This window comes from Leptonotus elevatus, chromosome 2 (assembly GCF_054856555.1).
Source record: "Leptonotus elevatus isolate MCC_2025b chromosome 2, RoL_Lele_1.0, whole genome shotgun sequence".
Taxonomy (NCBI): domain Eukaryota; kingdom Metazoa; phylum Chordata; class Actinopteri; order Syngnathiformes; family Syngnathidae; genus Leptonotus; species Leptonotus elevatus.
The window spans coordinates 18944079-18965747 of record NC_141240.1 but is presented as its reverse complement, the minus strand read 5'-3'; the positions used below and the strand labels follow the sequence as shown (position 1 = coordinate 18965747).

Sequence of the window (21669 nt, the reverse complement as noted above, 5' to 3'; positions counted from 1 at the left end):
GGAGGTGAGAGAAAGATAGTAGCCTTCGGGGGAGATGATCGTCTTGGGAAAAAAGCAATCAGTGCTCATTGATTTTCTTTGCTGCCTGAATGGAGGGTGTCTATCTGGAAGTCATTATCTGCCATCCGATCTGCGCGAGTGTTTACACACATCAGGGTGGACAGCGGCGCGCTTCTGAAGATGAGGATTAGTACAGAGACACACACAAAGCATAGACTGTCTTCATCGCCGCCCCCATCTTTATATCACCTTTAAATCCAGGGACTCTAAAAAAGAAACAGCCGTACTCTGACACCCTATTAACTTCCACAGACCTGGGTGTGTGTGCAAGGGCGAATACATGTAAGCAGGGCCTAGACAACTAAACAGACGGATAGTCAGGTTTTGTGTGGTCGGAGCAGACCAAATCAAACAATCCCTAATACTTTCCCCAATGGCCTCTGATAGCCATCTATAGCTTGAACAACATCGTCCTGTCTGCGGAGCGAGCCAGTGAGCCAAGGAATGAACGGAGGATGAATGCAGTTAGTAGAGAGCGGATTCAGATAGCAGATCTATTTATTTTCTGTCTGCGTGCAGATGGGAGGATGCACGTTTTCTCACATGCGCTCTCAATAGGGTTCGTTCCGCGTTTACGGAAGCTGAGTATACAACGACAAGATTTTAAACGGCAAGACTTTAAACCTTCTATTTCACACACGCACACACATACAATGTAACAGTTTCTGATTTGTATTTTTTAATGGTCAACGAGTGAATAGTGTGTATGTAGTGCTGTTTCTGTAAATGCAGCATGACGAACCAATAAAGCACACGCAGTAACAATTATTTATTCGAAAGTTATAACTCAATTAACATTCTGCCTTAATCAAGCATAGCGATGGTGAAGGCAGAAAAAGTCCATGTTTACATGTGTGTTTGATGCAGATGAATGAGTCATGTCATAAGAAATGGCTCATGCATAATTGCATTCATATTCATAACAGGCATGTGGCCTGTTGCCACCTGGTGAGGGCCCACCACAACTCACAAGCTGCATAATGATTTGTGTGGAGAGGCCGTGCGTTTTATAATTTACATTCTGCCGGTAATTGTACAGTTTTGCTGCGTTTAATATGGCACGTGTGTGTTGGGGTTCTAGAAAACAGAATTTTTCCACTTTGTACTAAATTAGGAAAAGGAAGCAGCTTAAATACCATGTGGCCAACTCTTTAGTTTTACTAAGTAGTCATTGACTTGCATGTCTTCCTGCTTGGTATAAAAATCATATGTCTGACTTCAATCAAATTATTATTGCAATATATGTTTCTAATTAAGACTGATGGGATTAGAACATTTTGTACAAGAGATCTTCAGTGATGTTACACTTTATATAATGTAAATGCACTTGATTTGAAAAAGTGGGAAACACAGAAAGGTTGAAACATTTTACACAGTCAACCCCCATTTATCATAGGGAACAAACAGTACACAACCACCCAGATTAAGAGAAACACCGCAATCTATCAAGACCATTAAAACTAGTTTTACCTCTCCCACATGCTTAAATGCATGTAAACATATTAAAGGGCATATAAAGGGCACAGTGTGCTTGCTCCAAGGCATTCATCTTTCACTCTCTGTTGAAGTTTACTAGAAAAGTGACAAACAAAACAAATGAGAATTAAACATTAACACTAAAATTTTCAACCAAACCATGTCATTTTTCACAACATACAGTATGTCTGCTAGCTTGATGCTAACATATAATGTGAATGTCATAGATGAGCTAACAGATTAGCATATGTGTCATGTTTAAAAAAATAAATAAAAAAAAATCAACAGCACACAGATACTACAATAGGCCTATAATGATGAACGCTTGTTTTGCTGTTGATTGAGGGAAACTTCAAAAATTGACAAACTAAGCATTGACGTAAGTGGGTTTTTCGTCGATCAATGTAATTGTCAATAACCAAATCAGTACCAAATGACGGACTCCTGTTTTATATTTATTGGTACATCTGTACACTACCCTGTGGCTATTGTGAAAACGCAGCAGAAAAACTTATGTATTCAAGTTAGAAAAATAAAAAGAAGAAGAAGCCAAAGAAGAGAAGAGATGAAGAAGGAGACAAAGAAGAAGAAGAACTCCTCTGTGACATGTAAGAAAATCACATTCATTTTGTACTTATTTTAGCTGGTCGCGTCATTTAACAAGGTTTGTTTATTTGAAAATGTATTCACCCCTCACTAGTTCATCACGATCATGACGACTACAGAGTGACGGATTAGAGAAATTTACAGATAATCCTAAAATAGCGGCAACTGGTGAAATTCACGGACCTAAAACAGCTGCTGTAATATAGCGTTGATGGAAGCGTGGTAAAAATAACAATGACAAATTGACGATTGCAGTTTGGTTCAGCTTGAAATAATGATGGATTAACTATGACGGACGGGTGTCCTGGCCATTGACGAACGATGGACCGTCAAAATTCATTAGTGCGTCCACCTCTGTTAAAACGGTAAAACGTGGTACTGTATGTGTGTGTATATGTGGTTCAGTTTTTTCCCCATTTCAAACCTTTGTGCTTCCTATTTTTACACAGGTGATTATGGCACTGTACTTATTCTCTATTATTGTTTATAAGTGCAAATTTCTCATGCCCAACATCCAACACCATAAAGCCAAAACCCTTGCCTAATTGCTCATCGCTCATTTTGATGTCAGTCCTATACCCCCTGTTGTCAGTGACCCTAGCTGCCGCCATGCTCCATGGCTTCACCGAACCACAGAGAGTGTCCACTTGGTTAGGGCCATTGTTCTTTCATGGACCATTAGATGGACATGAACCCCAGCGCTGGCCGGTCCTGACCTGGCAACATTGGCTGCTAAGGCGATCTGCCAAGTCTCTTCAATAAATTTATCACCTCATAAAGTGGTCAGCGACTGGTTAATGAGATGTATTGCTCTTGGGTACCAGTGTATTTTGTGTGTGTGTGTGTCTGAAGCTTTCCCAAAGTTTTCTTAGTTTGAAGGGTAGTGTGCCACCCTTTGGCATGCCTCACTGGTCAACAATACTGTAAATTCCAAATATGTAAAATAAAGATGTGTCTGGAAGGAAATGATACCCAAAAAGAACGAACGAGACTTACATTTAAATCAAGACAGAGAATATTATTTTGGAAAAATGTAAATGTACATTACCAGCCAGCTCCGTGCTATTGAATGACAACATTGGTCTGGTAATGTTTGTGTGCTCTACGTCAGCGTGTTGTTGCGCTTTCCACACAATCAGACTTTTTGCTGCATCGACAATTACCTTCCCGAGCGCGTATGCACAGCTGACTTATGTGACACAAAAACAACACAAAGCTGACCAGACTCGCATGAACAGGTCCTACCTTTTTGACGCAGCTGTCAGGAGAGGACTCGTCGTGGTCATTCATCATCTGGGAAGAAAAATAATTATGATTATGAGGACAAAAAGGGAAATGACTTCAGCATAGAAAGAGAATATCGATCTCTCTGCTGTACCGGGCTTTGGCCGAGGGGTTGTGACATGAACACAGGGTGTTTCACAGTACATCACGCTCATCCTTTGGGCAACAAATGTGAACAGAGGGATATAATAATGGACTGCGAGGTCACCAAAACACACACAAACACACAGGGGCAAACATTACGCTGCGCACGCCCCTCCTGATGAATGAACACCCCAAAGATTTGACGTTAATTCTCCGCTTCAGCGTTGCAGGAAATTTAGCTGAGACTGTGTCTATGTGTGTGTGTGTGTGTGTATAATTAAGCCTTCAAGCAATATTTACTAGGGGTAGATAGGTAGCAGAATGCCGCCAATGTCTGCCACAGGAAATGAGGGAATGATGAAGTGATGGTTACTCTGCAGCAATGAGAGGGTACTTCATATTAAATGCTAAATGCTAAACCAGCGTCTTATTTGATGTCCTCGTACGCTCCCACTTGACGCCCATAGATGGCAAGTGATGAGTAGTTTTAGATGGCATGACTTTTCGGGGGAATTTGTTATAAAATATCCTCAAGTACTGATACCCGGCAAGGCAGCCACCCTTTCCCTGCTACCATCTGCCCCTTAAGACAAAGTAGAGTGTCCTACTCTTAGTATACAGGACAAGTTTACAGTCCATTAGAAGAGACATTTATCTGAATCTGCCACAGACACTGTGATGTTATTCTTTGCCACACAGCTACTTCTTTCATTCACTTTTCCGCAACCATGTTGTCAATTTCGCAGCAAATGATGGATGGTGGCGCATGTAGACGTGCTCAGTCACACGAGTCGCCCATAAAGGTGCTCTAATTAGTTAACTTGATAGAGAAAAAAAAGCTTTGAGCTAAAAGCAAGGCTTGTGCGCCTCTAAAATAAACACAAATTTGTAAATTGTTCACTTGATACTTATGGTAATAAATAGATAAATAGATAAATAAAAGGAACATAATGTTTAGTGTGAAGCGACTCACCTTCATCTACATATGTTCATCGTACAATATCATAGCATCCTGGATCAAATTGTGTTTAATTTGAGAGGTTTCACTCTTGATGAAATTGCTCTCAGGCAAAACACACAGTATAAAACAAATGTGTTTTCCCCATCTTTGAGTGTTATTATTTCTTGAGAAATGTCATTGTTATTAATGGGTATGACAATAAATCATTGTGAGACAGACTGCAAGATGTTGGAGGGGTGTGTGTTCAGGGGACTTCCTCTTTCTTGTAATGTACCAGCTGCAGCTGTTTACAAAACCAACTACTTGATTGCATCATCTATAAATGCATCCAATAAATGTAATGTAAATATACTGAGGTATAGTGGAGTAGCATCAGCATGCTGTCGACATGCATGTAAAAAAAGCAAGCTTCATCTTTCAGTTTTAGGTGTAAGGGAGGAAGAACAAAACGACAATCAAAACATGCTAAAAAATAGATTTAGCATAGAACTCGTTTTTTATTCAATGCAGTTTGGGTTGCCCAAAAAAGGGTTACTAAAAAGTGATACACATAAAAGAGTGTTTACCTTGGTTTCCGTGAGTAGAGAAACGGGCAATCATTTGCCAAAGAAAGCAATTATATACCGTTTCACCACTCTTTCAGCAAGTATATCTTAATGTTCTACATCATCATCAGGAGTGTTCATTAGAACAGCATACATAATAAAATAATCAAAGTGATTCGATACTAATGTATCAATATTGTACTGTGAGAAATGTGGTGATAGTGACAATGATGTTTTATCTCATTCTTATTATAGTGAAAAAATCTAACTTGTTAACAAAGGAAGAGCACAATGGTACATACTTAGACAGTAACATATCAAGATTGCAATTCAATATATTAGAATATCAATATCTATACATGAACACCTTACAATGACATTTTGTTTCATCCATAACAAATGGTGATTCCCGTCTAACACTGACATACGTGCCCAATACATATGCATAAAAACTGACATATCCTGTATATAACACACACACACACACACACACATATATAGATGCAGACAGACAGACAGGAAGAAAGACCAACAGAACCCCACCATGCAAATAACTACAATATTAATTAAAGAGGGAAAATGTGATTGGCCAGTGACTGGTGCAGCTTTGATTTATTGCACGTGCCATTTCAAAGTGACTTTTGCTCTGGCTCAGTGAGACAAGTCCAAATAGAGGCTAGCTTATGTTGAGAAGGATAGATTTTCCACTACATAGACAGAACTAAAATGTCCATTTGTTCTGTATCTAGCCCGCTGAGCGCTGACATGTCAATATGTCTCACGGAGGAGAGAAAACACCGCAACGAGGGTAATTAGAAAGTGTGTGTGTGTGTGTAACTCTCGCCCTGGCCCATATGACCTCAACCAAAAACAAATCCAGTTATGGCTTGATGAAAGTGCAGCCACCTGCACAACCATTCCACTCATTAGCGGCATGCATCAATGTGTGTTTACGTATCTCACCATGTCTACGCTGGCTCCTTGCACACCAGGCAGGAGAGAGCCTGCCTCGCTCCCATTATTAAAGTTTCAATGCACAGCTTTTGTTATTAGACAGAGTCAGGAGTCTTTCAACGCCACTTTAGCACCATTCGTATTGACGTGCCATGATGACCAAGCGCACAAAAAGAAAACACAGTGTGGAGCGAGAAGTGCGAAGTGACTGAGAGCTTTTGTTTTTACAAGACGTGTCACAGTCTAAAACACTTGACGGAGCTAAATCCCGCTCCGTTCATTTCCACAGCTAAATTAATGTGAAAAGCTGGCAGAAATGCCAAAGGGATTTCTTTTTTTTGTGTGTGCATAAGGTCCATTATGCACATATGGTCGTTGTATCCCTCCCACCAAAAAAAAAAAAATCACGGTTTACGAGAAGAGACCAACGCAGAATAATCTATTTATACAAGTCACAGATGTAAAGGCTGTGCTAACGGCCGTAGCAATTGCAGGAGGAGCTTGACGTGAGCTTGCTCATCATCCTCCTCAGAGGACAACTGGAGGTTTGCGCCGTAGGAAAATGTTAGCTCTGAGCTGCCAAGAACAATTCTCCTCAACTCTGAATAATAAGAAGCAATACGGCAGCACGGCCCAATAGATGCCTACGAATGTCACAAAAACCGCAAGTTTCCAAAAAGAACCATCAGCAAACAAACCTCAAGGTTTTTTTTTAACCAGGGCCCTGTCGGACACAGCCACAGCAAAAAAGCCACAAATTGAAAGTTTTGCTCACATTTATTGGGATCTCTTGCAGCTTCTTGGCACGCAGTCTGGACCTTATTTTAGTGGATAGATTATTGATCTTTGGGATGGAGTGGTGTGAAAAGAAGCGAAGGTCAAATCTCTCATTGCAAATAATATCTTGTTAAAAGGCATTTTGCACAGGTCAATTAAGTTCGGAACCGTAAATGCTAATCAGAATTTAGAAGTGTGTGACATATTAACTGGAACATAACGGAAAAAGGGAACAAGTGACCCAAATGACTCTGAATGCACTCTTTGTTGTATTCCACAGTATTAAAGAAAGATGCTTTTCTTTCATTAAATTCTGCTCATAAAACTCCACTGTAACATGGAAGTGACAATTCTTTGTTGACCATCCAACAGATGGCAGAGTGTCTAGCTCCTGTCATAGTGTGCCACTCTCGCTGGCAGCCCAACGAAAGGGTGCTGAAAAGAGGAACGGTTCTGCCACGCCACTAAACGAGCCAAAACGCAGAGCTCAGCTTGATCAAAGCACCTCTAACACTGCCAATTTTCTGGGAAAGGTTTAAAATCAAGAACTGAACCCGACTGCCCCAAAAAGGAAGAAAAGTAGGAATATGAAGTCGCCAGTGTTATTTTCTCACAGGTCCGTTGCTATCATTCGAACACTCCAGATAACAAGCCATTTACACTTTCCTGCAAGAATCAGTTCATGAATGTTTGAATAAGGATACACCATGAATGCAGTCTGCTTTTTAACAACAGCCTGTCTCGGGACCTTTCGCTGTGTTCGCTCCTATGAAACAGTATAAAACGGAACTATTTTGGGACTTCCCAGAGATAGGGGCCTTGACAGCTGACCCAAAACAAGACCAGAGCTATGACCTCTTAAGAACATGCCTCAACAATGAGGTTGCCCATAGAGCTTAAGTGGTGAGGCAGGGGAGTAGGAAACAAGGGCGAAATGGTCACTGCTAAATAGCAGGAAGCTGGGCGTCCATCAGATAGAAAATATTTACGACGACTTTAATAAGTGGAGAAGCAGAGGTGTGCTGGCCAAGGCAAACACAGGAGAGTGCTGATAGGAAACATTCTTTCTCCAGCTCCCCCTGTTTGTCCGTCTTGGTTGATCGAGAACGCGATTCCAAGTAATCGCTGTTTGATTCATGGTCATCATGTCCACTTTGCCGTGAAGCTAAATGTGAGACAATTATATCCAGAACATTAGCAAAGGCAATAGTGCCCGAGTTGCCGCTGCTTAAGAGAACCAGGAGGGATCCGATTAGCTTGACACTAATCGCATCAGGCTAAAGCTAACAGTCGCCCAACCCAACATCTACGCTGGGTGCGGCCTGTGGTGGAACGGCGGTGAGATAGAGCTTAGTGCACAAAGGTTAGATTTGGAAGGCAAACACTACGAAGCATTGTGCGACTCGGGAAAGTCACGGCCACTTGTCTAATACAAACGGCCGGTATTTACAGAATGAGCCATGACCCCGCATGGCCTTATGAGCCTTTGTGTGATTTATAAAGGAATCCCACAGTGAAATATGCTGCCATGGTTTTCATTGACCCCAGACGGACTTTTTCTCATCATTTCAAAGTCTTGTATGATTCACAGATCTTGCAATGACACGAATACGTGGTATGAATCAAATATTTGTGTTTGTACGTCTGACAGTTGAAGAGTTTACTGTAAAGCCTCTTTTCTTAAACATGATGATGTTCTCAAGACAAACTTTGGGAATCAAGCAAGATAACCAAGGAAGACGAAGGGAGTTGAAAGAGAGCAAATATATTAAAAGGGTCATATTTTCATGGAGCCAATGTATGATCATCCATCACCTGATGTCCAAAGCCCTTCATCCTTTTAAGGCCTTTGCCTCTGAACTTGATATCGACAGAGCTGTACAGATAAATTATCTGCTTGGCCTCCACTTTATTGATAAGTCATTTGGGCAGATGATCAGTAATAATCATAAGTGAATAAGTGTGTGCCGATAGATCTTGTGCTGGGAAACATAGTGACAGCCAAAGGGTTAAGGACCAATAAATAACCCCGCTTTTGCCCTAAGAGGATTGGCTGCAAAGCATCAAGAAAGGCTGTGACGTGACTTTCAGATGATATATCACATTTTCCTTCTTCATTTTGATAAAGGTTGCAGTTCATCGATATATGGCAGGATGATGAAAAATAATATAGCCTTGAATCTAATGATCTCCTATTCTTTCTATGACACATATTGCCTCGTAGCAAGCAAGGGTTATGGGAGCAAGATTTAGGATCTTGACTTGGGGGAATATAGATCGAATCAAAGGTCATGCCACTTCATTTCACATCCTGCAGCTGCCAGTGAAGCCACATATGACTGTTTATACTTATGCACTATGTAGTGGTGATATTGGCGTTTTCAGCCCAGCAGTCTCATATCACAATTTCCTTCTTGTAGATTACATGTATGCAAATACATTGGATGCAAAGATATTTCATATCATTTTGTTCAGTGTTAATTAGACTTTACAGCTGATGGACGGTATCGGGATCGGATGATATTTTGCTTTTTATGCAAAATCAGTGATCGGCTGTATATGTCTTAATTTGTCTGATCAATCAATGATGTTATTTATCAGATCCGTAAAATAAGGCATCACATGTTTTATGCAATGTTTATCAGTGTTTTCTGTAGATTTTCTCTCTCTCATGCATTTCAATTTGTATTAATCATACGTGGGGTTTTGCTATCCGTGGGCCAGGCTAGTCTATATCCCCCGCAAAGGTCGGCACTCGACGGGAGAGCAAATATAAACGTTTTTTAAATTTTTTGATTAATTATCGTTTTTTAAGCTTGTTGATCGGTGATCGGCCGAAAAATCCAGATTTTTAAGGGAGCATAATGAATCATTTCAATTTAATAAGTTTATTAAAATTTTACTGAAACATTCTGTTATCAGTAATTTTTAGCTCACATACTCTGCCATTCATACACACATCTTGCCCAAAATATAGTAAAGGAGTAAATTTTGGATCAATGCAAAATAGACAAGCATTTGTTTGGACTTCTAAAAGTTTATACAGAGGTCAAGGCCTTCGAAGATGTTGATAAAGATGACGCCTGAGGGAAGCAAGCCCATCGTGGAGAACCTGTCAATTAGTTTGTTTTTGTTTACAGAGTTCAATCTGATATGTCTAAAACAACAAAACCTAGACATCAATAAATCAGTACAGTTGCAACGGTAATAGCGATCAATTATAAACACCCTGCCACCCCTCCCTTCCGTATACTTTTAAGTATCCACTTAGTTCTTTGGGCTTTCTTCATTCTCTCAATTGCTTTTTTGTACAAGCGTGGCCTGTGTGTTTACATGGAAGACGTCGAGCTTAGATGTTAGGTCATCAGCAGGACAGAGGTGAATGGTATAGTGTGTGCCGCGGAAAAGGTAAACAGCGCCGTGTGTTCATAAGACAGTCTTTGTTCGACTGCAAGTCTGTGATTTTAAGTTGCTCAGTTTATTGCACCAATACACTTGGACACACACTCTGCTTCATATGTTTCATTAAGTGTGACAAACAACTCACTCACATGCTGCCGCTGACAGACATGACACTGTCCTTCCTTCAACTGCAGAGAGTATTTGTTTGTCGTACACTTATAGTAAAAGGTCTCAATCGATATACTGTACATACAATGGTTTGATTCACTGGCAATTACTTGTGACTGAAGCGCCAACATGACATGCACACAAACCAGAAGTAATAAGAGCAGCTAATAGGTATAATAGCTGCTATTAAAATGCATATTATTTTGAGAATGATGTGGAGATAAACACCCACAAAAGGATTTATCCACTGCAAATGGACTGTAACTAGTGCACTTTTTATCCTTTTTTTAGGTGGACAATTTGATGATATCAGTGATAAAAACACACATGCATGAACAGAACACACACTCACACGCACGCATCCAAAGAACAGCCGACAAATTAAAAGACACTGTCAAAAGTGCTTGCCTGCCCAGTTACTTTCACTGGTGGCCAGAGGGAAGCACAGCTTAAGTGGGTGCAAGACGGAAGGGAAAATGACTGCAAAAATGTAAATGGCACATTCATGTTCTTCAAGAAATTGCCAGGTGAAATACAGTTGAAAAACAGCAATACTATACCGGTACTTCTACTTTTTGCGGTTCTGGCATTTTGACTTAGTGGCTTGCCGGACCACCAATCAGAGCCGCATACAGCAATTAAGAAAATATTTACAGCATTAGCATTTTTCTGCTGGGCAAATGTTTTGTTTTGTTTGCTTCTTTTACTGATTTTGACTCTTTCCCCACATAAGAACCACATGACAAATTGGGGGGTTATCTCATGTTTTTATTTGTTATGGACGCTAGGATAACATGGCTGTAACGTGTTGGAAACTTACCAAGCTTATATTTAACGTTTTTAACAGAAACAAAACAACTTGCAATTGTGATTGGTTAGTTAGGATCCAATCATGAATTGTTGACATCATCCAAATTATGCGTTTTATTGGTTTAGACACACAAATACTGTATGTCATGTCCACTGCAATCATCTATGGGTCCGAAGGGGTTACAATTCAAAATAATTCTTTCAAATCATATCTAAAATCACAATGACACCAAAACCTCTTATTTTTTCACAAATTTAAATGCTGCTTTTTATCTAGGTTTGTTCCTGCTTGTCTTATGAATGTGTTGAGCAAGGTTCTAAACATGTGTGCATTTCATTTCATGAAACCATGACTGTGGATCATATGATAAACAATGTCTTCTTCACCTATGTTGCTGGCTTGCTTGGGTGTAAAAATATTAGATATCATTGACGCTGACAGCAAGAAGCTAACATTCTAAATTTGTATTCGGACATGGGTCCTGATCAACCCTGGCTACCATGTAGCTCTACCACTGAAGTTGATTGGTTTGCTGTTTATATTGTAAATGGATTCATGGGCTGCTGCTTCTAAATTTTGGGACAGTTTCGTACAACGGGGTACAACGAAGCACAATGGAGCATGATGAAATTAAGAATTAAATATTGCATCAGTTAGCCCACCAACCCTATGCCCTGTATGCCAGATGTCCAGTCCAGCCCTGGAAATATGTGCATTCTTGCATATTTTGTAAAATGGCTACATATGAAATTATAAAGATTTTTTTTGTTTTTAACAGTGGCCGCCTCAACCTCTCCCTTTTGTCTGCCTATACATGCACTTGTTGTATCCTTGCTCCAAAGAGATAGCTGCATTTATCACCAAGGGAGCTGTCTCCAAGTCCACAAGATCAACCCATCGCCTCCACAATAAATGTCAGGCTGTCATGATTTATGCAACTAATGAAATTGATTAGGTTGGCTACAATATGCCGCACAGTGCATTTCTGAGCCGGCCTGAAAGATCTGTATAACATTGTCTGACGATATTGAGAGACATATAACGGGCGAGAGACATCCTGTCAACTGCGGCTTGATAACTAATGTCATCAGTTACAGTTCGGCCTTGAGGATTCTTGGAAGAAGTGGCGATAATGTAGCAGTCCCACTCCCACGTACAAAGGCCATTGTCTGATGTTTTTTGTCATCAAAACACAAGCTGGATTCAGGAGTTGCCAACTTTGATCTGCTCAAGGATGGCGAGGGAACATTTGCAACAGTGAAGATCGAGGACTTTGTTGTAGCTACTAAATGGCAGATATAGTATGTAACCACAAACTAATAGTACCACCCACATAAAGCTATTGTGTAAATCCTGCATACTAATAATCAAAGACAAAACACAGGTGCACATGACATATCCATCCAGTTGACCTTCGTGCTCATCACAAATGACTTTATTAGCTGGGCCATATAAGATGAAGGCCCTTTACAACGCTATTAGTGTGAAGGAGAGACTATCTTTGTCACTAAGATTGATGTCCCCCGGCTTATCAAATCCTTTTATTATCAGCAAAAGTCTTTGCGAGAGATACATTTGTCCCTAAGTCCTGTTTGCACGTATCAAATCTTCATCAAGCTCACCAGCTGCATCGGATGTTTAAAGCTCTTATCATGCTTACTCTCAAATGTGTCAGTGATAGCAAATTTATTTATAATATTGTCATCCTCCCAGTCCCGGCCAATTGAATAACAGGGATGTTCACGTAGCAACAGGATGCTCTGCTTGTGGTCTCTGAACCCTGCATTATAGCTGTCTGTCTGTCTCCTGCAAGATGATGACAGATGACTTTATTGGGGGGAGTTGCATGTTCACAATTTGGAGTTGGGACTTTCCATTAGTCATCGGACTGGAGCAATAACAATGGAAAATGTTTGTGAACACTCACTTTAACGGCTAAGATAAAGATACGGTAATCGTTGCACACAAACCTGTGTCGGTTTTGATGAATAAACAATAACATTAGGACAAGACCAAACAGACTGAAAGGGAATCAATTATTATTTTTTCCCTTAGTTTGGCCACAGCAGATGACTTAGGGAGAAAGTTATTGGACAAAGGGGGGTTTTGAGTGGTGAGCTTGCTGAGAGGAAACATATCTGTCCTTGGGCTGAGGGACAGAACACAGTGCTGCCTTTATTCCGAGTCTCGGCCCTGTCGTTAAGGAACGATGACACACTCCTCCAGGTCCACATTAATCTTTAACAGTGTGATTTCTAAAATAACACCAGTGTTTTCTCGAAGGCACGCCGTGAAAGAAGGGCCCGTTCAGTCCTTCCCGCCAACACCGTCGCAAACCAGAAGGGGCGGTAGAAATACAATTAACGACATGGAGGCTGAATAAAGACCGGTGGGAGATAATTAGGTGCGGCGTCAAAAGATGCTAAAAGCTGTTGACCTGATGTATTCACCCTGACAGTGGCAGCTCCCAAACGCCACACATTAGTGTTGTTAACAGTGTTATCACAGGGCTGCTTTTGGCCAGATAAAGCCTGTTGCTGCCGATGGGCCTTCTGTGATTGAGGGGTTGGCTGCAGACACATGAACAGAGGGGGTGGGCTCAGTTGGCCTGCCTCTGCTTAGTGACGGTGGAGATATAGAGGCTGAAAAAACAGTGTTATGTAGACAGCTATGTGTGTTTAACAGCAGAAAAAGGACAGCGCCTCTAACACTGTTTTGGTTTTGGGGCCCAGACAGGAATCTTCCAGTCCATATCTGGGTCCAAAGGGCCAACTTGGCCGCATGTGAGGGACTATTACACAGCATGATAGTGCCGCAGGCGAGAGGTTTCCACCACGACAAGCCAAGGGCCTTTGCGAGACACAAAGAAAGATTAAACATTTGGCCAGATTTTTCTGACAGGTAACTGGTAAGGCAAAATCAAAACTGTAGAGATGGAATTACTTTGCTACGACAGCTTCCACTCCTTTGAGAAGAACATCTCCAAGATGCTGGAGTGTGTCTGGGGCAACAAGTCCTCCAACAATAACGAGTAGTGAACTGTAGTTTAGCGACCTTTATCGACCATGTTGTATCAGCCATGTTAAATAGCGAAAAATAGTCATGGGAATCGAACCTGGGTCATCTGGTCAGAAGACAAATATTTATCTTACTGAGCTAACAGACCAGTAATGATCTTAGTTTTGTTTTTGTTTTTTTTGTTCACATGTATGTCAATTCACAGTCGAACTAATGGTTGGGGTTGATGACGTTTCAGTGAGGTTGTCACTCGTCGCATTTTTACATGGGACACTAATGGTTAAGGTTAGGAAAAGGCAGTGAGATTGTAGACCGCTAAAAACATGTAGACAACACTAAACCAATCACTGGCCAAATAGCTCAGACAGATAAACACTCATCTCTGGACCAGACCGACCTGGTTCAAGTCTAGCTTTTGGATTTTTGCGCTATTTAACATGGCCGGTAGAGGTCTCCAAACTAAAATATGTAACACTTGGTCGTAATTTGACGCCTTTTCAAAACGACCTATTTATTGGAGGGCTGTCTCGACTGGGGGCCACGGTGAGGCATGTGACTTGAACATCACATTCAAAGGTTTTGGGTTAGAAATCATAGCCTGAGTGGAGTTCGATTGTTGTCCTGGCACTTGCCTGGATTTTCTCCAGGTACTCTGACTTCCACAAACATAAAAAAAAAACATGCATGTTAGGTTAACTGAAGACAGTAAATTACCTATAGGCGTGAATGTGAGTGCAAATAGTTTTATGTTTATATGCAAGGGCGCAGATGGCACTGGGGACGTGGGGATACACATCCCTCTCAGATTTATGATAAGCATGATCAGTCTCCCTCCAGGTTCGCCACATAGTTGGGGGTGGCATGGCTCAGTGGTAGAGTGATCGTCTTTCAACCCTGAGGTTGAGGGTTCGGCCCAGGCCGTAGTGACCATGCCATAGAATCCTTAGACAAGATATTGAACCCCTTGATGCTGCTTCATCCGTAGGTGAATGTGTAGTCAAACAGTCAAGAGCATTGTAAGGAGGAAAAGTGCTATATAAATGAAGTAGAGGATATTGAGGCTTCATAGCGTATGATGTGCTACAACTAAAAATTTTAAGTTGCACAATAATGCAAGAAGTTGTAACTATGAGTCAGAATTTTAATCACCCCTCTTCCTGAATTTGGATTTCTAAATCTACAAGGCAGACAAATCTTACAAGCCGGCAGAAAATGAACAGATAAGCAGTCCAAAAAGATGGATGGTTTATAGTAAATTCTTATATTTCTCACTTCTCTGTAATTACAACCATGGATATAACTTGGATTCAGTTTTAGAATTAAGGGTTGATGTTACAGTGGTGCAAGTATAGGGTCAGTAAATCATAAAAAACATCTCAGTATTTCCTTTATATACAATTTCTTTTTTTTGGTTCTCGCCCGTGCCTAGAAACAACACAGTGCCATGGCAGTTTTGTCTTTATCCAAATCTTTCCATCTGTTTTGGGATTGTTAAACTGTTGGGGAAGCTCTGTGTGTTTAATTTCTCATCTTTCTCACTCTTTCCTACAGTATGTGTCTCTTCCGCTGAGACCTCAACAGAGTGTAGAGGAGGTCCGGCCAAGGCTAACATGTATCTTTAATGTGTTCGTCTCAGGCAACCCCCCCCCCCCCCCACTTGCCTCCCCAGAGGAGTGGAACGCCGCTCTGGTTCGTTGGCACAGTGGACAATGTGGGTGTTGTGTGGATGAGTTGGCTGGCTGTCCTCTTGCAGGCTGCAGAGTCAATGTGGGGCCACTGCTGAGCGGCCGCCTGTCCTGCCGCTCAATAAAACCCTCCGTCATATATTTTTTCAAGTGGTCTTCCTTATTTGTCTTTCATTATGTTTTCTTTCTAAAGTCAGGATTTTTTCTTCTGCTTTCCACCCTGTATATGATCTGTTCTCACCCTGTAGCTTAATAGACTTTTTTAATGGGCTCGCGTGAATGTGTGTGTCTGTATGGGTATGTGTGACGACATGAAAGAAGTTCTTTTCAGCACTGACGCACGGCAGATTGAGACATCAGGCGCCTGCTCACTGTGGTCAATTAGCCATTGTACGCAGGGGCTAATTGGAAATCTAAATGTTTTGCACAGCAAGAGAAGCGCGACAAAGGAGCGCAGTCTTGCTGGGAGTGGAAAATTAGATTATAGATTTTGTTGGCTCGCTGAATATCCATTCTCCAGGTTCATCTGATCATCATCACATGGAGGGAAAATGCAAAGAACAAAATATAGGAACTGAATCTTGGAATGCAGAAAACAATGCTAATTGTTTTGTTGCCTTTTACATCTTTAAACACACCTGCAAATTCCATTAATTAAAGTGCCTTGATCTACATAATTCAGACTTAAAATACGGGGGGAATAAATGCCAACAACACTAATTGACTCATTCATCATGGGACCTTGTTGGTAAATGGTCCTGCTCACTTGAATGATTTTAAAGAATGAAAACCCCTACGCAAACTTTGAGGCCTAATCATAAAGTATGCCATTAATAGAGCTATAGCTTGCCAATATTAAGCACAGTAAATTTAACTCATCACAAAGTTTTTGACAAAAGTTCCATTATGTCAGCTTGGAGTAGGGAAAAACATACTAATCAATTAAGAAATGTGGAAATGTTGTCAACTGAACTACATGCATTACATATTTCCCTAGGATAGATAAGGAGGTGTACGAGCTTCGAGTTTCTGTTTATTCTAAGCTACCGTGACACCAGCTGCAGGAAAAATGACTTCCTTCTTTAAAATTGTGTTAGAGTGGATTTTTTTAATAGGTATATTCAATATTTTCAAATTCATTCTCCACATTTGAGCCATCCCTTGAGGGAGCGGTGAGCAGCAGCGGGGGCGGTGATCATGAATGATTTGGTGATCTAACCCCCCAACTCCAACCCTTAATGCTTAGTGTCAAGCAGGATGGCAAATGGTTCCCATTTTTATAGTCTTTGGTATGACCCAGCCAGGATTTGAACCCACAACCTCCCAGTCTCAGGGTAGACTGGTCACGCCTAGTGATCTATCCAGACACACACTTCCATTGTTAAACACTATATTTATAATATAGCATATATTATAATTTATTGTAATCACTTATAATAAATAATAAGTACATTAAGAATACAATAAATTTATAAAATAAATATATTTCCAAATTATCTATCTAGACTTACTTTCTATTGTAACCATTGTCATTGGTTATTTGGCTAACCAATAAAATTGGTATGCCCGTAACCACCCGGAATGGTCAATGTCTGACCAATCTATTGGTTAATCAAGCCAATATGAGCTTAACCTACTAGATTGGTAGTTTTTTTAACCAATCCATATTTATAGTGTAGTGACTTCTTAAAGATGTAGGAATAGCTTCTAATGCCAACTTTGTTCAGCTTTGTATTTGAACATGTTTACTACCAGTAAGCCCGTACTACAAAGGAGATAAAAAGTTTATACATTCGGCGAGACAATTTAACTATAGAAGCATCGAAGAGATGAAGGTAGTCTGTCCGTCTTTCTCTTTGTTTCTCCTCGCGAGGCTCCCCAGTGAGTCACGAAGTTGCGCTCGTTCTCAATCCTTCTCCTATGCAAAGCATCCGGCTATAGCGAGGCGATGATGTCAGCCGCTCCATCACAAAGTTTTGTGAGAGCATTTATCCATATCCTGCTTGTCATTATTATTTCATTACTGGTTGTCTTTTATGTTTTCATAAGCCTAATTTTGTTGCAACTGCACCATAGAATCTGACAATAAAGGCTTTCTATTCTATTTTGTGATTGTTTTTGTGCTCTATAAACAAAGTTGAGCGTGTCAAAATAAGCCATGCAAGTCTATGTTCACACGGACCTGCATGCACCGATAAACAGCAAATGGCTCATTAAATCAGATATGGTGCTTTGGTTCGCCCCCCCTGACATTTGGATGACTGGAGCAATAATTAAGCAATGCGATATTTATGGTAAATTGACATGATTTGGGCAACAAATATATTCATAAAAATGCTCCAATGCCCCAAAAATATACAGAAACTTTGGTTCATAAAGGCAGCTACTCACAAACAAATGAATGAAAAATAATTTTGGGAAAAATATTGCTCCACTTCTTGAACTATGCTATTATTTACTTTACTTACTATTTTTATATTTTATATTTTTTAAATGAGGTACCACTGCAGACAATGTGTAACTGTAGTTATCGTAGAATTACTGTACCTGAATAACATATACGTATTCAACTCATGATAACGTAAGAGCTATGACCTTCCAGTTATGTCATGGAATTTTTGATAGCTCGATATTGCTTTTAGGAAAATCTGCAATAAAAATAAAATACATTATTAGATTTTATAAATTATTATTATTATATTTATGAGTATATAAAAAAAATTGTATATGAGGCATATTTGACAATGGAGTGAGGTAGAATCAGCTGAAAAACAGATATAACTGAATGGGTCTAAACTGTTTCTTGTGACGGATCACACTTTGTCAGCACTGAAATCGTAAACAAAGCAACTCAATGCAAAAGCTGATGACTCCTGGCAAACATCTTGTCAAAGTGTGACAATTTAATGAAGAGTAGACAGACTGTGAATGTGAACAAAGTGCAGAAAGTGTCTGGCGGACGCACAGTTATGGGCGGCGCTCCCCGTTGTCGGGGGCGAGTCGGAGGTGCTGGGAAAATGTGTGGCACATTCACAGTAAATGAGCTCTTGTGAGTAACCGTGGAGAGCGTGCTTCTTAACTGATGATGTCCGAGACAACTTCCCAGATCTTCTCTGCCACACAGAGAGCCGCACAATGCTAAAGACCTACTGCCATCTTTAGAGCGAACCGCAGAAAGTCACTCAGTGTCTTTTTGCCTCAGCTGTGAAAACAAGTCCCGGCAGTGTGAACTGAGTTTTGTCTCATTCTTCTTAATTGGCGACAGCAGGTTTATGCCTCGTTTTTTTCTTTTCTGCTCCATATGAATACATGTGACAAGCTTCTGATCCCAGCTTTTCAGCCTATGACTGTTTATTTATCTATTTCAACTACACCCAAGGGAACAAAAGGCATGCAGAATGGCCAGTGACAGCCATGTCGAATATCTCTTTCTGCCAAATCTGGCTGTTTTCTCTCACTGCTGTCACTTGATGTCTTTATGCAGGCTTGAGAGTTCAACGCCATCAAAAGCGTAGGGGGTGAGCTGAGTGAGTGACCCTCGCAAGAGGGGAGTATGAAATGTAAAAAAAAAGAAAAAAAAAAGAAAGAAGAGCAAGAGATGGGCAAACCAGAAGGCGGTAAGAAAAAAAAAGTCGGTGGGGAGAGGGGCACCCCTGCCGAGGCATCTCGCCTGGCAGGCCCCATCTTGGCTTCAGACGGCTTTTGTCAACGAGGGAGAAAGAGGGTCTCTTCTTCACTTGGGCATGGGACAATAGACGTTTTGTCAGTCGGGACGGAGGTGTCAATGGGTGAGTATGGAGGGATGCTGAAAGAGGAATAAAGCCAAGGACCCATCTTCACATGGGGTGGGGTAGCGGTGGAAGGCAGCCCTATGGGACGGGGCAGATGTTGAAACGAGGATGATTTATTAGCTTTAGTGTCCTTGGTGGCACTTGGCCACCATCCCAGAATTAGGAAGAGAGGGACCGAGTGAGAGTGAGAGACACGGGGAACAAGCAAGAGGGGAGGGCAGTCATGTATGAGACATCTTAATTCCTTCTATGGGCATGGGGTGCCTCCTGCTCTCCGACCGTCATGGTATTTCAGCCCAATTCTCTGGCAGAAAAATAACTTGGTCGGGAGTCATCGGCATCACTAAGCTGCACACTGTCCCCCGACATTATCTGGGACAATATCTCCCCAAAAAAACCTTACTGCTCGCTCCTATCTGGGCCTTTATGGCACTTTTCTACAGCAAGGTAACGTGTCTACTTTCCCACTTCAAAACAGGTCCTTAGGAAACTGCGGAAAAACACATTGAACGCATTACTTGGAATGAGACAGCAACAAACAGCAGCAATAGTAGAGAACAAGGGGCTCCTGTATTTATTTAACGGCCTGTTTATTTGAGAGGAGACTGAGGGCACCAAGAAAACGGAGCGCTGCATCAAAGTCGAGACTATGAGACACAGCAGCAGGATAAAATAACGTGTTGATTTGGTATTAAATTAGGTGACTAGGTGCTAGAGTTCACTCCTCTTGTATACAGTAATTCAATTCGCCACCAGCGTTACAACAATAGTTTAGGAATTTTCATTTTAGATGGTATTTATTTCATTTTCTGTTTTTTTTTAATTAGTTTAAGAGTAGTTTAGAGCGTGGGTTTGTTAGATTTTTTTAGTTTTATATTGTTTTTTCAAAAATGCTTTGTATTCTTAATTTTTTATTAGTTTAGTATTATTGTTTATTATTGTTTTTCAAAAATGTGTATTTCTTGTGTGCGGGATTAAAAACAACAACATCACAGTCATTTATCTGTCGTCTCACTCAATGCTAACTGATGGGTATGAGTAACTTAACATGGTAACGTCACATCCGCCCCAAGCATGGCTACGAGTATTAAAGTTAACAAGCCAAAATATTATGGCAAGTACGAGACACAAAATGGGAAAACCAGGTATGTATCAAACTTTACAATATATGCTCTGTTTCCCCATCAATACCTCAGAATGCCACTCTGGAGGTACACTAATTGCAAAAGATGAAAAAAAAAACCCCCTATAATTATAGTTAGTTTTGTAAACATAAATATTTTTAAAAACATTTTCATTATTTTTTTAATTTCTTTAGCAATTTTTTTTTCTTCAATCTTAGCTTTTGTTATTTCATTTGAGTTATTATTGTTAGCTAATATAACCTTGCCCACGACTCTTTGGCTTTATTTAGACTAGACTTCTGAGTCTCTGTTCTTTGCTTTTGCAATTCTGTTTGCTCTCTTCCCAGCAACATTTAATCTTGGAACTTGTTTTCCCACCTTATAACACAGCCCCCCACAGACAAACTGTAGGAGGGCTTACTTAAAGTAGTTGTGGGGGGAATTTTGACAGCTTTCATCAGGAGTACCCACAGGAAAGATTGATTGGCAAAGTAATTTACTGCCTAGTGACCATTCTCTTCTTACTCCCTTGCCCTTCTATGGGTTCATCTATCCTTCTTTTCAACAACTTACATCTCCTTGCAAAAAACCTGCCGCCTGGAGGTGAAGGTCTCATTGGGAGTGAGTCATGTTGAGTGTGTGCGTGCACGTCGATGACGTTGTGTCACGTTTAGGGGGCTGGAGTCGTGCTCACAACTGGCGCAGATGAAAAAGACAGATTGTCTCGGGGTTGACGAGTAGATCGAGAAGATGGCTGCAAAATTGTGTGAATGCAGCGTTGCACATGCATGTGCAGACAAACAGCGGGGGACTCTTTGAGGTCTTGCGAGGTTGGGGGGGAGTATTTGACATGAGTGAAAGGGAGGGTCATCTATCATTTGGAGTGGAGGACTGAGGAAGAGCCGGAGGAAAAGTCAAATGAA

The 21669-nt window shown here is 40.8% G+C and overlaps 1 protein-coding gene across 4 annotated transcripts in view; it reads right to left on the bottom strand.

Annotated features, from left to right (window-relative positions):
• The window catches only part of prdm16 (PR domain containing 16), a 191036-nt gene that overhangs the window by 80427 nt on the left and 88940 nt on the right, over positions 1–21669 (bottom strand). For all 4 annotated transcript variants that reach the window (XM_086069105.1, XM_086069103.1, XM_086069101.1 and 1 more), the window contains exon 3: positions 3388–3435. In XM_086069105.1, coding sequence (XP_085925231.1) covers positions 3388–3435 — 48 coding nt within the window. The remainder of the gene's footprint in view (positions 1–3387; positions 3436–21669) is intronic.